Source organism: Lepidochelys kempii, chromosome 4, assembly GCF_965140265.1.
Source record: "Lepidochelys kempii isolate rLepKem1 chromosome 4, rLepKem1.hap2, whole genome shotgun sequence".
Taxonomy (NCBI): Eukaryota; Metazoa; Chordata; order Testudines; family Cheloniidae; genus Lepidochelys; species Lepidochelys kempii.
The window spans coordinates 981,324-1,002,177 of record NC_133259.1 but is presented as its reverse complement, the minus strand read 5'-3'; the positions used below and the strand labels follow the sequence as shown (position 1 = coordinate 1,002,177).

The 20,854-nt window shown below is 40.5% G+C and overlaps 1 protein-coding gene across 2 annotated transcripts in view; it reads left to right on the top strand.

Annotated features, from left to right (window-relative positions):
- TNKS (tankyrase) overlaps window positions 1-20,854 on the top strand; it is a 288,162-nt gene that overhangs the window by 136,460 nt on the left and 130,848 nt on the right. For both annotated transcript variants that reach the window (XM_073340169.1, XM_073340168.1), the window contains 2 exons: window positions 6,685-6,721; window positions 7,581-7,656. In XM_073340169.1, the coding sequence (XP_073196270.1) occupies window positions 6,685-6,721; window positions 7,581-7,656 (113 nt within the window). The remainder of the gene's footprint in view (window positions 1-6,684; window positions 6,722-7,580; window positions 7,657-20,854) is intronic.

Genomic DNA, 20,854 nt, shown 5'->3' with positions numbered 1-20,854 from the left:
ATTGGTTTGGGACCAATCTTATTTAATCTTTTTATTACTGACCTCGGCACAAAAAGTGGGAGTGTTCTAATAAAGTTTGCGGATGATACAAAGCTGGGAGGTATTGCCAATTTAGAGAAGGACAGGGATATCCTACAGGAGGATCTGGATGACCTTGTAAACTGGAGTAATAGTAATAGGATGAAATTTAATAGTAAGAAGTGTAAGGTCATACATTTAGGGATTAATAACAAGAATTTTAGTTATAAGCTGGGGACGCATCAATTAGAAGTAACGGAGGAGGAGAAGGGCCTTGGAGTATTGGTTGATCATAGGATGACTATGAGCCGCCAATGTGATATGGCTGTGAAAAAAGCTAATGCGGTCTTGGGATGCTTCAGGAGAGGTATTTCCAGTAGGGATAAGGAGGTTTTAGTACCGTTATACAAGGCATTGGTGAGACCTCACCTGGAATACTGTGTGCAGTTCTGGTCTCCCATGTTTAAGAAGGATGAATTCAAACGAACAGGTACAGAGAAGGGCTACTAGGATGATCCGAGGAATGGAAAACTTGTCTTATGAAAGGAGACTCAAGGAGCTTGGCTTGTTTAGCCTAACTAAAAGAAGGTTGAGGGGAGATATGATTGCTCTCTCTATAAATATATCAGAGGGATAAATACCAGAGCGGGAGAGGAATTATTTAAGCTCAGTACCAATGTGTACACAAGAACAAATGGATATAAACTGGCCACCAGGAAGTTTAGACTTGAAATTAGACAAAGGTTTCTAACCATCAGAGGAGTGAAGTTTTGGAATAGCCTTCTGAGGGAAGCAGTGGGGGCAAAAGATCTATCTGGCTTTAAGATTAAACTCGATAAGTTTATGGAGGAGATGGTATGATGGGATAACATGGGGGTTTTGGTAATTAAATATTCATGGTAAATAGGCCCAGTGGCCTGTGATGGGATGTTAGATGGGGTGGGATCTGAGTTACCCAGGAAAGAATTTTCTGTAGTATCTGGCTAGTGAATCTTGCCCATATGCTCAGGGTTTAGCTGATCGCCATATTTGGGATCGGGAAGGAATTTTCCTCCAGGGCAGATTGGAAGAGGCCCTGGAGGTTTTTCGCCTTCCTCTGTAGCATGGGGCATGGGTCACTTGCTGGAGGATTCTCTGCTCCTTGAAGTCTTTAAACCACGATTTGAGGACTTCAATAGCTCAGACATAGGTGAGAGGTTTTTTTGAAGGAGTGCTGGGTGAAATTCTGTGGCCTGCATTGTGCAGGAGGTCCAGACTAGATGATCATAATGGTCCCTTCTAACCTAAATATCTATGAATCTATGGAAAGCTGTTTTAAGAAACTAACATTCATTAAAAGAATGTTGCATGTATATTTGCCCATTACTTGCATCTAGGTCTGCAAGATCCTGCGATATCGGACTCTAAAGTTTATTGCCTTTTCTGGTTTTTTTGGAGATATTTTTATGTCTTCTCTAAGCTCTGTGCTTTTGGACTGATGGTAACCAAGGCTAATTTACAGGTAGAGAGACACAAACAATAGTCCCAATAAATCTTTTAAAAACGTCATGAAAATTTTCTAGAATACTTTGTCACATATGATATACCGAATACACGAGTTGTGTGAAAGTTTTATCATCACTCATTTAGGAATGATCTGCATAACTCTTTTGTAGCTTCAGCACTTTTGAATAGTGTGTCCATTCCAAACTGTCACTGATAAACACCTTAGACCAAGATTTTCCAAAATAGGAGCCTAAAGTGAGACTTCTTACTCCGTGTTTAGACTCCTAAATAAGTGACCCGGGGTGAAATCCTGGCCTCTTGAAGTCAAAAGTAAAACTCCCATTGATTTCAGTGAGACCATGATTTTCACCCCCTGATTTTTCAAAAGTGGCTTATCATTCAATAGCTCCCATTGATGCATGTAAATGCTCTTGGGTGCTCAGCCCCTCTTTAAATCAGGTCAGGGCTCAGGAAATTATTCCTGTTTGGGGCAGTCAGTGGGACTTCAAGCACTCATTTAATTTGTGTGTGTGCTTAAGCTTGTAAATAGAGCCCTTAATTCAGGAAAGCACTTTACTGTGGAGTGAGGAGTCCAGCTTTAGTCATCTAAGTTTGAAAAATCTTATCCTTTTAGAACACCAACACATCATATATTCTCAATAATATGCTTGTCTGTAACAAACCACACAGAAGTGATCAACTCCATGCTGCTAAAAGACAAAACAAAGTCATCTTTATTGCAACATTAGAAAATCAAGAATTCAGATTCGGGAAATGGGAAGGTCCTGAATCTACAAGAGCAATTGATTTCCCTGGGCTATATGTGCATGGATCTCATTCCAGGATTGTGGCCTATGGCTGCATGCTTAACTCTGAATCTTTGTTTGAATGTCTCAAAAATGAACTCTCATTAAAATATGTGCAATAATACAGACATTTCAATTATTTGGAATTTCAGTCTTTGATTTAGTTTAAAGAAAACTATTCAAATTTAAAATCAACATAAAGGAAAAAAGATATTGTTTTTTTATTTTGGTTTGAATATTTGACAGGAATTTTTTTTCCTCATCCTTTTTCTCAGATGTTAATGAGCTGGCGTCTTACACAGTGTACTCATCTTTATGTTTACAAAATTAAAATAGGGATTTATACATGGGACTAGATCTGACCATAAAAGTGGCCTAAGCTTTCAGTAATATGGCATGGTTGTGGTATATAGTTGCAATAACATATTATACATATTTAATGTTTTTTTAATCCCACTTAATTTTTCAATTCCTAGAAAACATTTTAACCCATGTATTTTCTCCATCATTCATTGCTGTTTTCTTTGACTGTAATTGCCTGGTTTCATCCATAACTGATCTGTTGCTAGGCTTTATCTGGATTTAAGAGCTTTTCTTCAGTGGGAAAAGCTAACGTGGTAACTAACTCATGGTATAATCCTAATGTTGACAAGGCATTTGTAGTTATTAGCTAGTGCTAACATGTTAAAACTGCAACTGCCTTGTCCACGCTAACATGTTTACAGTGCGTTAGCAGCAGTGAAATACAAAACAAAACATTTTTCCCCTTAGAGTGGACACATCTTCACAGTATGCTCTTTTAAGTGAAAAGACCTGTTAGGTGCCAGAATTGCTCATCTTCACTGAAAAGGCACCAGAGAGCACTACAATCTTATCCCATGCATACAGGCAGTTCTGCAGCTGCAGTTTTAATTGTTTGGCTTAAAAGTTTAAAATTGTTTTGGCGATGAAATATTCTGGAAGACTGATTCATTTTGTTGATATTCTCTAGGATGTGGCATTTAAAAAGAAACCGTTTTATGCTGCCACTAGATAGTGATCTTTGGACACCAAGGTATGGATACTAAATTGTATTCAGGAAGTTCTGGCTCATGTTTCTGCAGCACTCTTGTGCTGTATTCTGCTTTAATTATAAAATTCTGTGGATGCCTCAGGTAATTAAAAGCCTGAATTAAATATCAAAATAAAATAATATGATTGGATCGTTATTCCTTGCATTTATTTTGAAATATAATTCAATTTACTTTATGCTGCCTCCCAAAATTTCAGTATGATTCAGATATTTGTATTGTAAGCCATAATTATATAACAGAAGATGTCTGTGAAGAAAATGGAACTCTTGATAGCCTGGCAAAGAACTGCAGTTTTTGTCGTCTGGAAATGCCTGGGAAGCGATTTGGGGGTTTGGTAGCTACCAGGTGGTTCAATGAGTTTAGCTATAAAAGCTTTGGGTTTTGGGGTTTTTCTAGTGATAATGCATAACATCAACGTAAAGCATATAAACAAAAGGCTGAATCCACTGGTATGGGTGGAAATGATGTAAAGATGACCCCTATTGGAGATCAGCACGGTATTTGTCAGGCTATGTTGTATTCCTGTCTTTACTATCAGAATCTAACTACTATAATACTCTCAACCTTGGTACGTGCTGTCAAGATCATTGGCACTGACACTGTGCTTGGAAGGAATTGTTCTTTCTTCCAAAGCTGAGAATTGCTAAGGAATTTGAAAGAGCAACTCATGCTCCACTATCTAAATCTTGTGAAGATTGAGCATTACTGTGTGAAGCCATAAATCTCAGCCTACCCAAAGTTAATTTGTTTGTTTGGTCCAAGTCTGTCCATTTCTTACAATTTTTAAAAATCAATTTGCAAGGCGGATGGTCTGAGTTTCTGTATTTCAATTCTAAACTTTAGTGTTTAATAACATGAGTATGTATATTCTTAAAAAAAGTACTTTGCAAACATATTTATCATTATATACATGGGACCAAATGGTACAGTCTGTGTCCAGGTTTTCTTATACAAATTGGTGTAGCAAGTGCTTACTTCTTTTTTGGATCATAGTTCATGGCAAAGCATGCCATTCAGATTAGATACGTTTTTTAGAACAATGAAGTTGCACTCATTTAAAGAGGATTTTTTTACTAATGCATAGTGCAGGAAAGCTGTGACAAATTTTAAGACTCTCTTGTCTTGGTTTTGGTATCAAGACCTCTTTTATCTGTAAATATCTCTGATTTCATTAAAAATAATTCATATACTTAGTTAAATCAAGCTACCTAATCCTAGATTTCTTTCTGTTAGAAATATTTCATTGTATTCAAGCTCTTTGGGACAGAGAGAGGGCTCTTGTTTGAACAGCATCTAGCAAAATATTATTTAACTTTGGGACCTTTGGGTACGACTATAAATCCAGTCAGGACTGGAGCTCCTTTGTGGTAGGCGCTGTGCCATCACTGATGAAGAGCGCACAATCTGCAAGGTGGGCCCCCCATTTGAGTAGGGCTGCTAAGAGTCACTGCTGGAAATGATATAATAACAAACAGCATCAAGCCATTTTTCTAGTGGCCAGAATTTTTTTGTCATTGTTGCTTTATTTGTGTAACAAAATGTAAATTATTTGATTCGGAAGTCAATCAGCGCTTTTGGTTCTGCATTGATTAGAAGTACTGTAATTATGCCCAGTGTTTTGTTTACACTGTGCTAAGAATGAGGCATATGTTGTGTTGTGGCTTGAAAAAATCCCCTCACCAGTGGTAACTAGGAAACTTCTCTGGGTGAATTTGGAGAGCAGCAGGGAGACCTAGCCATTGGTTGTTTTTTTGTTGGGTTTTTTTTTTCCAGCGTTCAAATCTTCCTTACAAGCATGTTTCTGTGAATGTTCCAAAAATTACTCTAATCTTGTTTTCCTAAGTCAAGCAGTCACCTTCAGTGCCCCTGCTGGTGATTTTAATTTTGTAATTAACTCAACTTGGTCCATTACACTGCTGCTATTCAGAATCCTATAGGCAGCCATGAAACTGTAAAGAACTGTGTCCGTTTCACTCTGCTGCTGGTTGGAAAAGCTAAAAGCGATGGCAGAAATAGACACTAAGCTATTCACAAGGGAAGATGACCCAAGCACTTCTTCTCCCAACAGTTAGGATCTGGGTTGGGGAGGGAGAAAAAGAACTCAACTCTTCTAGGGGATGTTGATTGGCATCTTCCTACTTATCAGCTGCCTAGGGTGGGATTTTCGCAGGTGCTCAGTGTAAGTCTGACTGCTCGCATTGAAGTTAACAGGAGTTTCACCAGAGGCTGGTATAAATAAATGTGGGTGGTAGTAGGCTTTTTAGCAGGGCCTTGCCTTCATACCTCACTCATGCAGGAGAATGCTATATCCCATTTTTTTCGTATCTGCCTTTGGATGGTTGCTTTAATCCTCTGGCTAGTAGGAGTCTAGGACATTTTCCAAACCCTGCATTAAGCGTTCCTGGAATGTCCTACTTTCAGAGCGTTTGCTGAGGATGTTTAAAAGTGAATTTCCTAATTCTGAATATAACTTTGCTTAGATTTATAATTAACATGTATAGTTGTGATTGAGCTTCACTGAATGTCATCTCATTTGCGGTGAGGTGCCAGAACAGCTCATCTTCACCGTGTGCTCTTTTCACTTAAAATATTCAGGAGATTCAATTTTTAAAGTGTACCACAACCATTCATGTGATTTTTTTTTTTTTAATGATTTAAGAACATGCTCGCTGCAATTAAATGCAAGTTCGAAACTACGACTTTCAGAGAGTTTGTGCCTTTTGGGGTATATTTTATATTTTGAGTGTATGGTTTTCCTGAAGTCTAGAAAAGGTTTCAGAAGTTCTGATTTTGGGAATTTTCTAAGCCTTTACGAGCCATTGCTGTTTGTAAGGACCTTGAATAATAATATTGAACTTCAAAAATAAACTGCCTTAGAAACTGGTAATTTGCACCTTTTAAAGAGCCATAATGCCTTGCTTTTGTCTTAGAATTTATTATGCTTCACAAGTATACTGTGTCCTACTGAATAGGAAAGTGGGGGCGGGGACATTGTCTTCAGCTGGCATACTGTTATCAGAGGGAATGTGTTTCTGGACACAAGATTTAGCATTCATTGGTTGTCTGAAGAAAGCCATTTCATCTGAGGATTGGATAAGAAGCTGTGTCAATTTTCTGCCCGTCTCCAAGGCACTGGTGATGCTGCCTTCACAAGCTGGCTAACGTCACAGCTCCATCACCCAGCAGGGTGTGGGCTCTTTTTTTCTCCTCTTCTCTGTTTTAATTCTGTATTTGCTTCCTATTGCATTTCTTAATCTGTGTTCTGCCAAATGCTAACAGCATGATATTTTGCAATCATTTAGGTGAATACAAGAAGGACGAACTCCTGGAAGCTGCTAGGTAAGTGCTGCTTAGAATACAAAGCATATTTTGGTGATGGGAAGAGATGAGGAAAAGGGGCTTTTATAAACTGTAATGTTTTGCATTGCCTTCTATGAAATGATGCAGATAAACCAGTTTATTAGAATAAATCTCTTTGGACTTACAGTCTGTTATAAATAGAAAAGTCTATTTATTTAATTGAAATCCCCCAATACGATGCTTATAAGGTTAATATTAATTGAGTTCTTGCCTTAAGCTGCTAGAAATCCTATTTACCATTTAATGATTGTCCTTTTTAGGTGGAAATTACATGTTGTTGGAGTATTTCCTTTTTTGTTTCACCATCTGAAAGCTTTATTTTCAAAATGTTTCCTACCAAAACACAGCCTAGAGAAGCAAGAGCGAAAGGTGTAAAGTTCAGTCTAATATTCTAGAAATGATTTTATTCTTTTTCTTTGACAGCTTGTAAAACAGTTATTCTTAAACTGTAATTTCCCATTCAATAACATTTTAAAATGTTATTTTTAGCAATATATAGTGGTATTTGGCATGTGATCTGAAGAATAAGTTAACTACTAATTCAGAAAATGGCTTTCAGCAGATCAGTAAAACTGGCTAAAGGAAAGATCCTATTATAAGGCTGAAGAAATAGACGTTCAGAAATTTTTTTTGCATGATCTACTGTGGATTTAATAGCAAATAAAAGAATATTCAGATTTCATCAGCAGTTCTAAAACACTTAAGAGATATTTTGCAAATTGACATATTTTCCACTCTCTGCTTTGAAGAATAGCAATATACACTATATTAATATGAAACTTCTTATCAAATCTTTTACAAAGGGACATGTCTTCCCTCCCCCCCCCCCCCCTTGCAGGAGCGGTAATGAAGAAAAACTAATGGCTTTATTGACTCCTTTAAATGTGAACTGCCATGCAAGTGATGGGCGGAAAGTAAGTTAATATCTATTTAATATTTTTACAGTTTTAGAGAGGTAAATGTGAGCACTCTGAAATGCAGATATATAAACCAGGATAGAGGATACGGCTGAATTCTAAATGATGTGTTTTCACCATGAAATTAAATGCTACCATACTTGATACTGGCAGCTGTGGCAGATGGACAGAGCCTGTGGACCATGAATTTTGAGCCTGCCTTTTCTTTTAAATGTCAGGTACTGTGTTGTATAGAAAATGAGATGGCAGAGTCTTCAAGAATAAGAACAAAATGTAACATGTTAGACTGTTAATAAAATAGCTAAAGGAACAGAGGATCGTTTACTGTCTCTACATTATACTTAGGGGTTCTCAAACTGGAGGTCACGAGGTTATTATGTGGGGGGTCACGAGCTGTCGGCCTCTACCCCCAAACCCCGCTTCACCTCCAGCATTTATAATAGTGTTAAATTATAAAAAAAGTGGTTTTTAATTTATAAGGGGGGTCACACTCAGAGGCTTGCTGTGTGAAAGGGGTCATCAGTACAGAAGTTTGAGCCACTGCATTTCATGGTGTGGCTATCCCATTTGGGGGAGAGGGGGGGATTCTTCGGTAGAGGAAGTTGGCTCTCATAGGCCCTAATACCTTGCCAGTTAAAGCTGACAGTGTGTAAATGAGATTAGCACTGACTGAATTTTCTTAACTTTGACATTGCATTGTTTGGCTTGGCTGTAGTTTTATTTATTAGGGATGCTGAATGAAAGAAAATAAGGATTATTTGGAATTAGGGGAACGGAAGAGCATAGACAACTAAGGCAGAATGCTGGCAAGACTTTTAGGATATGTTCATGTAAGTTACATAATGTGCATCTGGCTACTTAATTTCTATGCTTAATGTCCTTAGGGTTTCATGATTTATGATGGTAGACATTCACGTTAACAGACACAGATTTGTCTAGCTTTCTAGGTTTACAGACTTTGGTGGCTATTTTTAAGTATATGTTGGAATTTTCTTAATATATGTAGCTTAGAAAATCTGTCACATGCAATTGTACATCACACTCTGAAGAGTTTGAGTTGATCCAGTAAATAAGTATTTCAGACCGAAAAGCATGTATTTTAAATTCTTACTGTTTTTAAAAGTATTTTCAATGCAATCTCTTTTTTTATTATTTTTTTTTAAAATTTTTTAAGTGTAATAAATCTGCTGACCCAGATCTGCAGCTGGGGTAAATGGCACAGCTCTATTGAAGCCAATGGAGTTATGCAGATTTACACTAGCCAAGAATCTGGTCCACTTTATTCATAGGGAAAATGTTCCTTGCCTTACCATTGCAGAGTGCCTGCTGTTTGCTACTAGAATGTTGCTTCGTTTGTTAAAATATGCCGACAGACCTTTACAGGCATCAATGTGATTAACAAAAAGAAAATGAGTACTTGTGGCACCTTAGAGACTAACAAATGTATTTAAGCATAACCTTTGTGAGCTTGAGCTGTAGCTCACGAAAGCTTATGCTCTAATAAATTTGTTAGTCTCTAAGGTGCCACAAGTCCTCCTTTTCTTTTTGCAGATACAGACTAACACGGCTGCTCTTGTGAAATGTGATTAACGTTTGCTTAAATGAAACAAGTAACTTTTTAATAGAAAAATTAAAATTGCAATATCTAGAAACATTAAAAAATTTAGTGTTTTACTTCTACAATCCGTATTTTAAATTTTACGGGTTGTTGTCAATAATTGAACCCTTCTCAATCTTGGTAGAACAAGCTATTTAAGCAATTAAGTTTAAGACCCATTAAAAAAGAGTATAAGCATATGAAAATGGCCATACTGGGTCAGACCAAGGGTCCATCCAGTCCAGTATCCTGTCTTCCAACAGTGGCCAATGCCATGTGCCCCAGGGGGAATGAACTAAAAAGGTAATCATCAAGTGATCTATCCCCTGTTGCCCATTCCCAGCTTCTCGCAAACAGAGGCTAGGGACACCATCCCTGACCATCCTGGCTAATAACCATTGATGGACCTCTCCTCCATGAACTTACAGGAGGAAGCACAGGCAGGAATGTCTGTGAGGGGAGGGCTCCTGCCTCATACTGGGAATGAGGAGCGATCAACAGGTTATCTCAAGTGCTTATATACAAATGCACAAAGCCTTGGAAACAAGCAGGGAGAACTGGAGGTCCTGGTGATGTCAAGGAACTATGACGTGATCGGAATAACAGAGACTTGGTGGGATAACTCACATGACTGGAGTACTGTCATGGATGGTTATAAACTGTTCAGGAAGGACAGGCAGGGCAGAAAAGGTGGGGGAGTAGCCCTGTATGTAAGGGAGCAGTATGACTGCTCAGAGCTCCGGTACGAAACTGCAGAAAAACCTGAGTGTCTCTGGATTAAGTTTAGAAGTGTGTGCAACAAGAGTGATGTAGTGGTGGGAGTCTGCTATAGACCACCGGACCAGGGGGATGAGGTAGATGAGGCTTTCTTCCGGCAGCTCACGGAAGCTACTAGATCGCATGCCCTGATTCTCATGGGTGACTTTAATTTTCCTGATATCTGCTGGGAGAGCAATACAGCGGCGCATAGACAATCCAGGAAGTTTTTGGAAAGCGTAGGGGACAATTTCCTGATGCAAGTGCTAGAGGAGCCAACTAGGGGGGGCGCTTTTCTTGACCTGCTGATCACAAACCGGGTAGAATTAGTGGGGGAAGCAAAAGTGGATGGGAATCTGGGAGGCAGTGACCATGAGTTGGTTGAGCTCAGGATCCTGACGCAGGGAAGAAAGGTAAGCAGCAGGATACGGACCCTGGACTTCAGGAAAGCAGACTTCGACTCCCTCAGGGAACGGATGGCCAGGATCCCCTGGGGGACTAACTTGAAGGGGAAAGGAGTCCAGGAGAGCTGGCTGTATTTCAAGGAATCCCTGTTGAGGTTACAGGGACAAACCATCCCGATGAGTCGAAAGAATAGTAAATATGGCAGGCGACCAGCTTGGCTTAATGGTGAAATCCTAGCGGATCTTAAACATAAAAAAGAAGCTTACAAGAAGTGGAAGGTTGGACATATGACCAGGGAAGAGTATAAAAATATTGCTCGGGCATGTAGGAATGTTATCAGGAGGGCCAAATCGCACCTGGAGCTGCAGCTAGCCAGAGATGTCAAGAGTAACAAGAAGGGTTTCTTCAGGTATGTTGGCAACAAGAAGAAAGCCAAGGAATGTGTGGGCCCCTTACTGAATGAGGGAGGCAACCTAGTGACAGAGGATGTGGAAAAAGCTAATGTACTCAATGCTTTTTTTGCCTCTGTTTTCACTAACAAGGTCAGCTCCCAGACTGCTGCGCTGGGCATCACAACATGGGGAGTAGATGGCCAGCCCTCTGTGGAGATAGAGGTGGTTAGGGACTATTTAGAAAAGCTGGACGTGCACAAGTCCATGGGGCCGGACGAGTTGCATCCGAGAGTGCTGAAGGAATTGGCGGCTGTGATTCCAGAGCCATTGGCCATTATCTTTGAAAACTCGTGGCGAACGGGGGAAGTCCCGGATGACTGGAAAAAGGCTAATGTAGTGCCAATCTTTAAAAAAGGGAAGAAGGAGGATCCTGGGAACTACAGGCCAGTCAGCCTCACTTCAGTCCCTGGAAAAATCATGGAGAAGGTCCTCAAAGAATCAATCCTGAAGCACTTGCATGAGAGGAAAGTGATCAGGAACAGCCAGCATGGATTCACCAAGGGAAGGTCATGCCTGACTAATCTAATCGCCTTTTATGATGAGATTACTGGTTCTGTGGATGAAGGGAAAGCAATGGATGTATTGTTTCTTGACTTTAGCAAAGCTTTTGACACGGTCTCCCACAGTATTCTTGTCAGCAAGTTAAGGAAGTATGGGCTGGATGAATGTACTACAAGGTGGGTAGAAAGCTGGCTAGATTGTCTGGCTCAACGGGTAGTGATCAATGGCTCCATATCTAGTTGGCAGCCGGTATAAAGTGGAGTACCCCAGGGGTCGGTCCTGGGGCCAGTTTTGTTCAATATCTTCATAAATGATCTGGAGGATGGTGTGGATTGCACTCTCAGCAAATTTGCGGATGATACTAAACTGGGAGGAGTGGTAGATACGCTGGAGGGCAGGGATAGGATACAGAAAGACCTAGACAAATTGGAGGATTGGGCCAAAAGAAATCTGATTAGGTTCAATAAGGATAAGTGCAGGGTCCTGCACTTAGGACGGAAGAACCCAATGCACAGCTACAGACTAGGGACCGAATGGCTAGGCAGCAGTTCTGCGGAAAAGGACCTAGGGGTGACAGTGGACGAGAAGCTGGATATGAGTCAGCAGTGTGCCCTTGTTGCCAAGAAGGCCAATGGCATTTTGGGATGTATAAGTAGGGGCATAGCGAGCAGATCGAGGGATGTGATCGTCCCCCTCTATTCGACATTGGTGAGGCCTCATCTGGAGTACTGTGTCCAGTTTTGGGCCCCACACTTCAAGAAGGATGTGGATAAATTGGAGAGAGTCCAGCGAAGGGCAACAAAAATGATTAGGGGACTGGAACACATGAGTTATGAGGAGAGGCTGAGGGAGCTGGGATTGTTTAGCCTGCAGAAGAGAAGAATGAGGGGGGATTTGATAGCTGCTTTCAACTACCTGAAAGGGGGTTCCAAAGAGGATGGCTCTAGACTGTTCTCAATGGTAGCAGATGACAGAACGAGGAGTAATGGTCTCAAGTTGCAGTGGGGGAGGTTTAGATTGGATATTAGGAAAAACTTTTTCACTAAGAGGGTGGTGAAACACTGGAATGCGTTACCTAGGGAGGTGGTAGAATCTCCTTCCTTAGAGGTTTTTAAGGTCAGGCTTGACAAAGCCCTGGCTGGGATGATTTAACTGGGAATTGGTCCTGCTTTGAGCAGGGGGTCGGACTAGATGATCTTCTGGGGTCCCTTCCAACCCTGATATTCTATGATTCTATACAGTTGTTTTTTGAATTCTGTTATAGTCTCGGCCTTCACGACATCCTCTGGCAAGGAGTTCCATAAGTATGTTGTGTGGGGAAAAAATGCTTCCTTTTGTTTGTTTTAAACCTGCTGTGTATTAATTTCATTTGGTGACCTCTAGTTCTTATGTTATGAGAAGGAGTAAATAACACTTCCTTATTTACTTTCTCCACAAGAATCATGATTTTATAGTCCTCAATCGTATCCCCCCCTTAGTCGTCTCTTTTCTAAAATGAAAAGTCCTAGTCTTATTAATCTCTCCTCATACGGAAGCTATTCCACACCCCTAATCATTTTTGTTGCCCTTTTCTGAACCTTTTCCAGTTCTAGTATATCTTTTTTGAGATGGGGCGACCACATCTGCACACAGTATTCAAGCGACAATATGATATTTTCTGTCTTATTATCTATCCCTTTCTTAATGATTCCCAACGTTGTTTACTTTTTTGACTCCCGCTGCACATTGAGTGGATGTTTTCAGAGAACTATCCACAGTGATTCCAAGTTCTTTCTTGAGTGGTAACAGCTAATTTAGACCCCATCATTTTATATGTATACTGGGGATTATGCTTTCCAATGTACATTACTTATCAACATTGAATGTAATCTGCCATTTTGTTGACCAGTCACGCAGTTTTGTGAGATCCCTTTTGTAGTTCTTCGCAGTCTGCCTGGGACTTAACTATCTTGAGTAGTTTTGTATCATCTTCAAATTTTGCCACCTCACTGTTTACCCCTTTTTCCAGATCATTTACGAATATGTTGAATAGGACTCGTCCCAGTATAGACCCCTGGAGGACATCACTATTTACCTCTCTCCACTAATGCAGTATTTTGTCCTGATACATGGGGATCTATGATGTACTCCCTATGTGTTTATTATAAAGATATAACTCACCGTTTGTGTTTTTAAAAAGATAAGACAGATCTGTTTAGATGAACTATTATTTAAATATGTATAAAATACTGTTTTGTCATAGCTGAGTAGTAAGACACACAAATCAACAACACATTTCTGGTTGAGAATTTGAGCCCCATCACTACTGATATGAGGCCAAAGGTAGGATTGCGACTTTGGTCAACAAGACCAATGATCCCTCAGAAATATACTGTCTAGAATTTGTGTTGCCATGAAATAAAAATTAGATGTAAGGAAAAAGTTACTCATTTGGTTAGTAGCCGTCTTTGAATGGTATGACAGCACTTGAGTTAACACAAAAGCTTAATTTAAGTCCAAGGTTCAGAACGCACATCAGAGTTAGAAGTAAACAATGCTGACATTTAGAGAATACATTGGTTTCTGTGTTTGTCCAGTTCTTGTCAGTGAAAGAACTAGTTGCTGAAAGCATTCTAAGAAATCAGGTGGTTTTCATCCAGATAAGGATAAGATGGTTCTGTTAATTGTTAGGACTATGTCCTTTTTGTAATAGTAGTCAGTATCATAAAAATGTGTACCATCGAGTCAGTTTGCTAAATAAATTGAATCCACTCAATCCATTCAATAAATTGAATCCACAGACAAGGCTATTTTGAGACTTTTATATTTCTTTTTTTCAATATTAGTGTGCAGATTGGAAATTCAAGTAGAAGGCATTTTTTGTAAGTACAGTGTTGTTCAGCTGAAAGTATTGTATTAGTAGGGTGTGGGTTTTGGGCCCTTTAACAGTGCAAGACTATTTTGTGGGACTTCTGAAGAAGTTTAGATGAACCTGTGGTGCAAATAATTACAGCTGATGGTACATGGACTGTTGTGAGCTAGTGTGTCACCTGGTGTAAGTCGGAGTAGCTACATTGACTCCAGTTGACCTACACTGATTTACACCAACTGAGGATCTAGCACACTGGTTTTTTTTTAATGTTTTACTGTCTAGATAATAGACTGGTTTTTCAATCCTTAATGTTTTTCCAAAAAAAACTCTTGTGTATTTCTCTGATTTTAACATTTTTAATGCACCTGTACTAGCGAGGCACAAATTTAATTGTAGGTGAGAAAACTTACACTAACCTCTGTACTTTTGTTTGTTGTTTTTTATTTTTGTGTAACAGAAGACATCAGTAGGTTCCATACATTGAATCATAGAATCATAGAATCATAGAATATCAGGGTTGGAAGGGACCCCAGAAGGTCATCTAGTCCAACCCCCTGCTCAAAGCAGGACCAATTCCCAGTTAAATCATCCCAGCCAGGGCTTTGTCAAGCCTGACCTTAAAAACCTCTAAGGAAGGAGATTCTACCACCTCCCTAGGTAACGCATTCCAGTGTTTCACCACCCTCCCAGTGAAAAAGTTTTTCCTAATATCCAATCTAAACCTCCCCCACTGCAACTTGAGACCATTACTCCTCGTTCTGTCATCATTGTGCTCTTTACATTTTAGAATCTGCATACTAAGAGTTGTTGCATTAGAACTACTATTTACGTTTTCTCAAACATTTTTCCTCTAGCTGTTGTTGTCAGAATTTATATTAATGCTTGCTATAATTTTATAGTTTACCCATTTTTTGTCTGTATAATTTTTACGCACCATAAAGAAGATCCAGAGTTGTTCTTCATTGTGAAATTTGTTGATCCTAAAGAGTCCAATTCTTAGTGGACAGGTGTCCCGATCGTAAATAGCATCACAGCTGGCACTGCTAGCCTCTCTCACCACTTTTATGTATTTGTTCAGCATAAAGGCCAAAGATTGAATAGGCAGGGGAAATGAACTATCGTATTACCATAGAGGTGGTCCCTCCAGGTCAAGGTTTAAACACGTTACCTGGATGTTGTGGAGAGGGTCTCACTGCTGAGGCCTGCCTATTACTTTTTCTCTTGATAAACAGAGAACTTCAGTATTCACGGCTGTTGAATTAGTACCTTCCTAAGTGTTTTTAAAGAAATAAATACATGAGAGAGAGAGAGAAAATACATGAAACAAAAAACACGCATCTGCTAAAGCACTCCCAAGATTGTGGTTATCTTCAGTACCAAAGATTAGCTATAATTTATGAGCTTTATTATGATAGAGTAGAATAAACAACAATATTGCACAGAAGTATCTTCTCACACATTAAACTAGTTTGTGTAACTATTGGTTTGTATATATGTATAGAATTTGTAAGTGTGTGTGTGTGTGTGGAGGATACTACACAAGTAACTAAGCTGTACATAGTAAATTTCTTGACAAGACAACTGAAAGCATTATATAGTAGCAGGATTTCACAAGAAACAAATAATAAAATATGCCCTTGTATACATGCTTTTCAGAAATTCTGTTGGTTAGAGAGACAAGTCAAGTAGGATCTGTCCCTTCACATCTGTGCCTTCCAGATGGCTGGATACCTCATATCTCTAACCCCTCTTATAGAAATGGATGCAAGTATTCATCTACAGATAGCGCTGCTTGAAGCAGCATCAACTTCAGCGTGGATATTTGCTGCCTTTTGATGGGGACTACCTCGAATAGTAGCTTTACCTTTTACCCACCACAGACTCAGGGAGCTAGTTTCCACAGATTGCATACAGAGAGCTTTCCACAGGGCCAGCAAAGAGGAGAAATGATGCTATGAAAGCAACGCTTTTGGCCTACCCTCACCTCAAGAATTGCCTAAGAAACAATGTCCACTCATGGTCACAGAGGTGGCCATATAACCTTTAAAATGTACTCCACCTGAAGCTGACTAAAACACTCTTTGTGAAAGAGAACCTGAGTACTCTGCTGAGGGGGAGACAGAGTGCATACGCACACACGTGAGCAGTTTCCCTTTCTCCATGTCTTCTGGGTCTTGCTCCTCCCTTTCCCCATGGCTTGTTATTTTTCATACTATATCTGTCTAACTTAAATTTACACTTTTTTGGAGCAGGGAAGTAGTTGTCTAGTCTGTAAAATGCCATGTACACCTGTGGTTCTATATATAAATTACAAAAAATGTTACATTAAAAGAACATTATTAAGGTTGCAAATCCAAGCACTCCAAAGTTAGGAAATGCCAGAGTTAAGATTACCTGATCACATGCTTTTTTTCCAGAGGACCCCTGCCTTATTCAGTGGAAAGGATAGATAGTGCACACATAATGAATTGCTACTCTGTATTTTGTTTAATCCATATAGGTCAGTGTGTGGCCCCATGCCTTATTTACTGCACACTGTTCAAACCTTGCTCTGAAGACAGTATTATTAATTTCCTCAGGCACTTTTCCATGGCGTTCATCACCATGTAGTACCTGAGTGCCCTTCACAAACACTAATTAATTTTCTCAACTCCCTGTGAGATGAGGGATGACGTTATACCCATTTTACAGAGGGAAACTGAGGTTCAAGCACATTAAGATGAAAAAGTATCCACTAATTTTGGGTGCCCAATTTAAGAGATGTTGGGCCTGATTTTTCAGAGTAGTTAGCATTATAATCTTATTATGATATGCATCTAATTTAGCTGTTGTGCCTTCTGGAGCAGGGAAATCATCTAGTCTGTAAAATGCCATGCACACTTTATATATGCCAAGCACAGCTCTTATTGACTTCAGTTGCAGCTGTGCATGCTCAGCATTTCTGCAAATCAGACCCCAGGGTCTCAAGTCAGGCACCCAGAAAATGGGGAACACAATCAGGGACCACCTGTGAAAAGCCTGGTTTAATGTATTTTCCCAGCATCACACAAGAACTCTGTGGCAGAGTCAGGGATGTAACCCAGTTCCCTAGGGCAGCATTTAATAGCTTTAACCATGAGGCCATCCTTTCTCTTCTTGCAACCCCCTGCCTCATTCACTACATACCTTCCAGCCTCTGCAACAAATGAGACCAGTCCCCTTTACTACACAGCCCTGATTAGTTCTCCGAGCACACCTACCATCTAAAAGAATTAGTATGTATAGTGCACACGCACAAGGGCCATCCTCGTCCAATTTCAGTCTAATCCACTCTTTTACTGCCAACCTAGTGTCTGCCCCCCCCCCCCCCCCCATACATCTACCAGCTCCCATTCTCCCACCACCAGGCTTCTTGTCCTAATCTACTCCCTCTGCCGCAGTGCCCCTATTTCCTCAAATCCAGCAATTGTCCTGTCTGTATTTGAGTCAGGCTGCTTCTTCCTGACCCATACTCCCCTGTCATAGTGACACAGGAATGCTTTGCCACATGCGGTCGAGCAGGATTTATGGATTCTATAGTGCAAATGCATAGTAAGAAGTCCGGCTCTCGGGTCGGTCCCATATATGCCACTGTGTAGCAGCAATCTGGATATGAGAACAACCCACCCAGTGTAGTATGTGCTTGTACTGGGGGGCAATGGCATGGAAATTACTCCAGTTCTGAAGCTCTAGCAACATCCACAGAGCAGCTGTGATGCTCTGGAGTAACCTTGTGAGGGATGGTGGGAGATTACATCTCTCTCTTCTTCCCATCCACTCCTCCCACCTTCACTGCCTGACTGCTTGGGCTGTAGTATGCGCAGGTCAGGTAAGAAGAAAGTGAACTGTATAAGAAATAGATGAGTTATTCCCTAGCTCCCTGGGGAAAGCTTCCTAGCTGAGTTGGTAAGTTGCTTTGCCAGCTCCTGACCTAGAATACTCGAGGTTGCCAACCCTGTGCATTCCACAATCATGAGATTGACTTAAAATTCAGGAAATGTAAAAAAATAATAAATGTTGGGTTCTTCTTCGAGTAGTGTCCCTATGGGTGCTTCACCTCAGGATGAGCATTCATTTGTGTACTCCTGATAGAAGACTTGTCAGCAGTGTCTGCACCTGTGTCCCAGACACTCCTGTGCTCTGGTACAAGAGTATAGAGGGAGGAAGTGGACCACTTACCATTCCAGTTGCTTCTGAGTTGCCTGCTGCTTGAGATGGAGTATCACAATTTCTGTTAGATAGCTATGCAGTTTGCTACCCTTCTTGCTTAATTTTTTTCTTTTTCTCAGTATTGTTTTTTTTTATTTTGTTAGCACAGATTGTGCTCTTTTACGAGGAGGTTTCCCCTTCCCTCCTTTTGCACAATTTGGGCCTTTGTTTTTTTCAGGCCTGGACCTGCGGCTTCAAGTAAGGGTTATGCCTGAGACCACACACTTCAAATCCTGCCAGACCCTCACAGGTTTTTCCCTCACAGCAGCAGACCTTCAGACTGCCTCTGCTGCCTGGGAGAGTCTTACATCTCCTCCATATGTAAGGTCTGCTCGGGTTTCAAAAGCAGATCTAAGGATTTTAGGGAAGACAGGCTAAAACTCTTGTTAGTGGAGCACTCACCGAGACTAATGGGATCTGAGTGATGACACCCCCCTCATTCCCCCTGTACATTGGCCCTCCAGAGAGTTCTGGTGACCATCTCTACTGAGACAGTGAGCAAAGACCCTGGGTGACCTTCAAAACCATCTAGACCAGTGATTCTCAACCTGTAACTTGCAGGCCGCTTGCAGCCCAATCAGCACACACCTGCGGCCCATGTGACGTCCTCTGGGCTGTACAGATAATATATAGAATAAGAATATAATTATAATATAATAATATATATAACGAGAATAAAATTGTCAGACACATAGAAGAACATAAATTGTTGGGCAAAAGTCAACATGGATTCTGTAAAGGGAAATCCTGTCTTACTAATCTATTAGAGTTCTTTGAAGGGGTCAACAAATATGTGGACGAGGGAGATCCAGTGGACATAGTGTACTTAGATTTTCAGAAAGCCTTTCACAAGGTCCCTCACCAAAGGCTCTTACGTAAATTAAGTTGTCATGGGATAAGAAGGAAGATCCTTTCATGGATTGAGAACTGGTTAAAAGACAGGGAACAAAGGGTAGGAATAAATGGTAAATTTCCAGAATGGAGAGGGGTAACTAGTGGTGTTCCCAAAGGGTCAGTCCTAGGACCAGTCCTATTCAACTTATTCATAAACGATCTGGAGAAAGGGGTAAACAGTGAGGTTGCAAAGTTTGCAGATGATACTGAACTGCTCAAGATACTTAAGACCAAAGCAGAGTGTGAAGAACTTCAAAAAGCTCTCACAAAACTAAGTGATTGGACAACAAAATGGCAAATGAAATTGAATGTGGATAAATGTAAAGTAATGCACACTGGAAAAAACAACCCCAACTATACATACAGTATGTTGGGGGCTAATTTAGCTACGGCTAATCAGGAAAGAGCTCGTGGAATCATCGTGGATAGTTCTGTGAAGAGGTCCACGCAGTGTACAGCGGCAGTCAAAAAAGCAAACAGGATGTTAGGAATCATTAAAAAAGGGATAGAGAATAAGATGAAGAATGTCTTATTGCCCTTATATAAATCCATGGTATGCCCACATCTTGAATGCTGCGTGCAGATGTGGTCTCCTCATCTCAAAAAAGAAATACTGGCATTAGAAAAGGTTCAGAAAAGGGCAACTAAAATGATTAGGGTTTGGAATGGGTCCCATATGAGGAGAGATTAAAGAGGCTAGGACTTTTCAGCTTGGAAAAGAGGAGACTAAGGTGGGGATATGATAGGTATATCAAATCATGAGCAGTGTGGAGAAGATGAATAAGGAAATGTTAATTATTTATTCCCATAATATAAGAACGAGGGGCCACCAAATGAAATTAATGGGCAGCAGGTTTAAAACAAATAAAAGGAAGTTCTTCTTCACTCAGCGCACAGTCAACCTGTGGAACTCCTTGTCTGAGGAGGTTGTGAAGGCTAGGAGTATAACAGGATTTAAAAGAGAACTAGATAAATTCATGGAGGTTAAGTCCATTAATGGCTATTAGCCAGGATGGGTAAGGAATGGTGTCCCTAGCCTCTGTCTGTCAGAGGGTGGAGATGGATGGCAGGAGAGAGATTACTTGATCATTACATGTTAGGTTCACTCCCTTTGGGGCACTTGGCATTGACCACTGTCAGCAGACAGGATACTGGGCTGGATGGACCTTTGGTCTGACCCAGTATGGCCGTTCTTATATATTGTGTGGATGCAGCCTACATAACACAGAGATCTGCATATGTGGCCACAATGGTAAATAGGTTGAGAACCACTGATCTAGACCCTCAAAGAAGAAAGAAAGAGGAAGTCCCCTTCCCCCCCTTTGGTCTGACTCTCGGGAGACCTCGCGTCTGTTACAGGTACTACTGAGGCCCCGATATCTTCCGGTACTGAGATCAAAGCACTGTTTAAGACCATGCTGCACGCTGAGAAGCCACCTAGAGCGGCACTTACATGAGCACCAGATTCTGTGCCTCGGAAACTCAGGGACTCCAGGCCAAGTCAAAATCCTT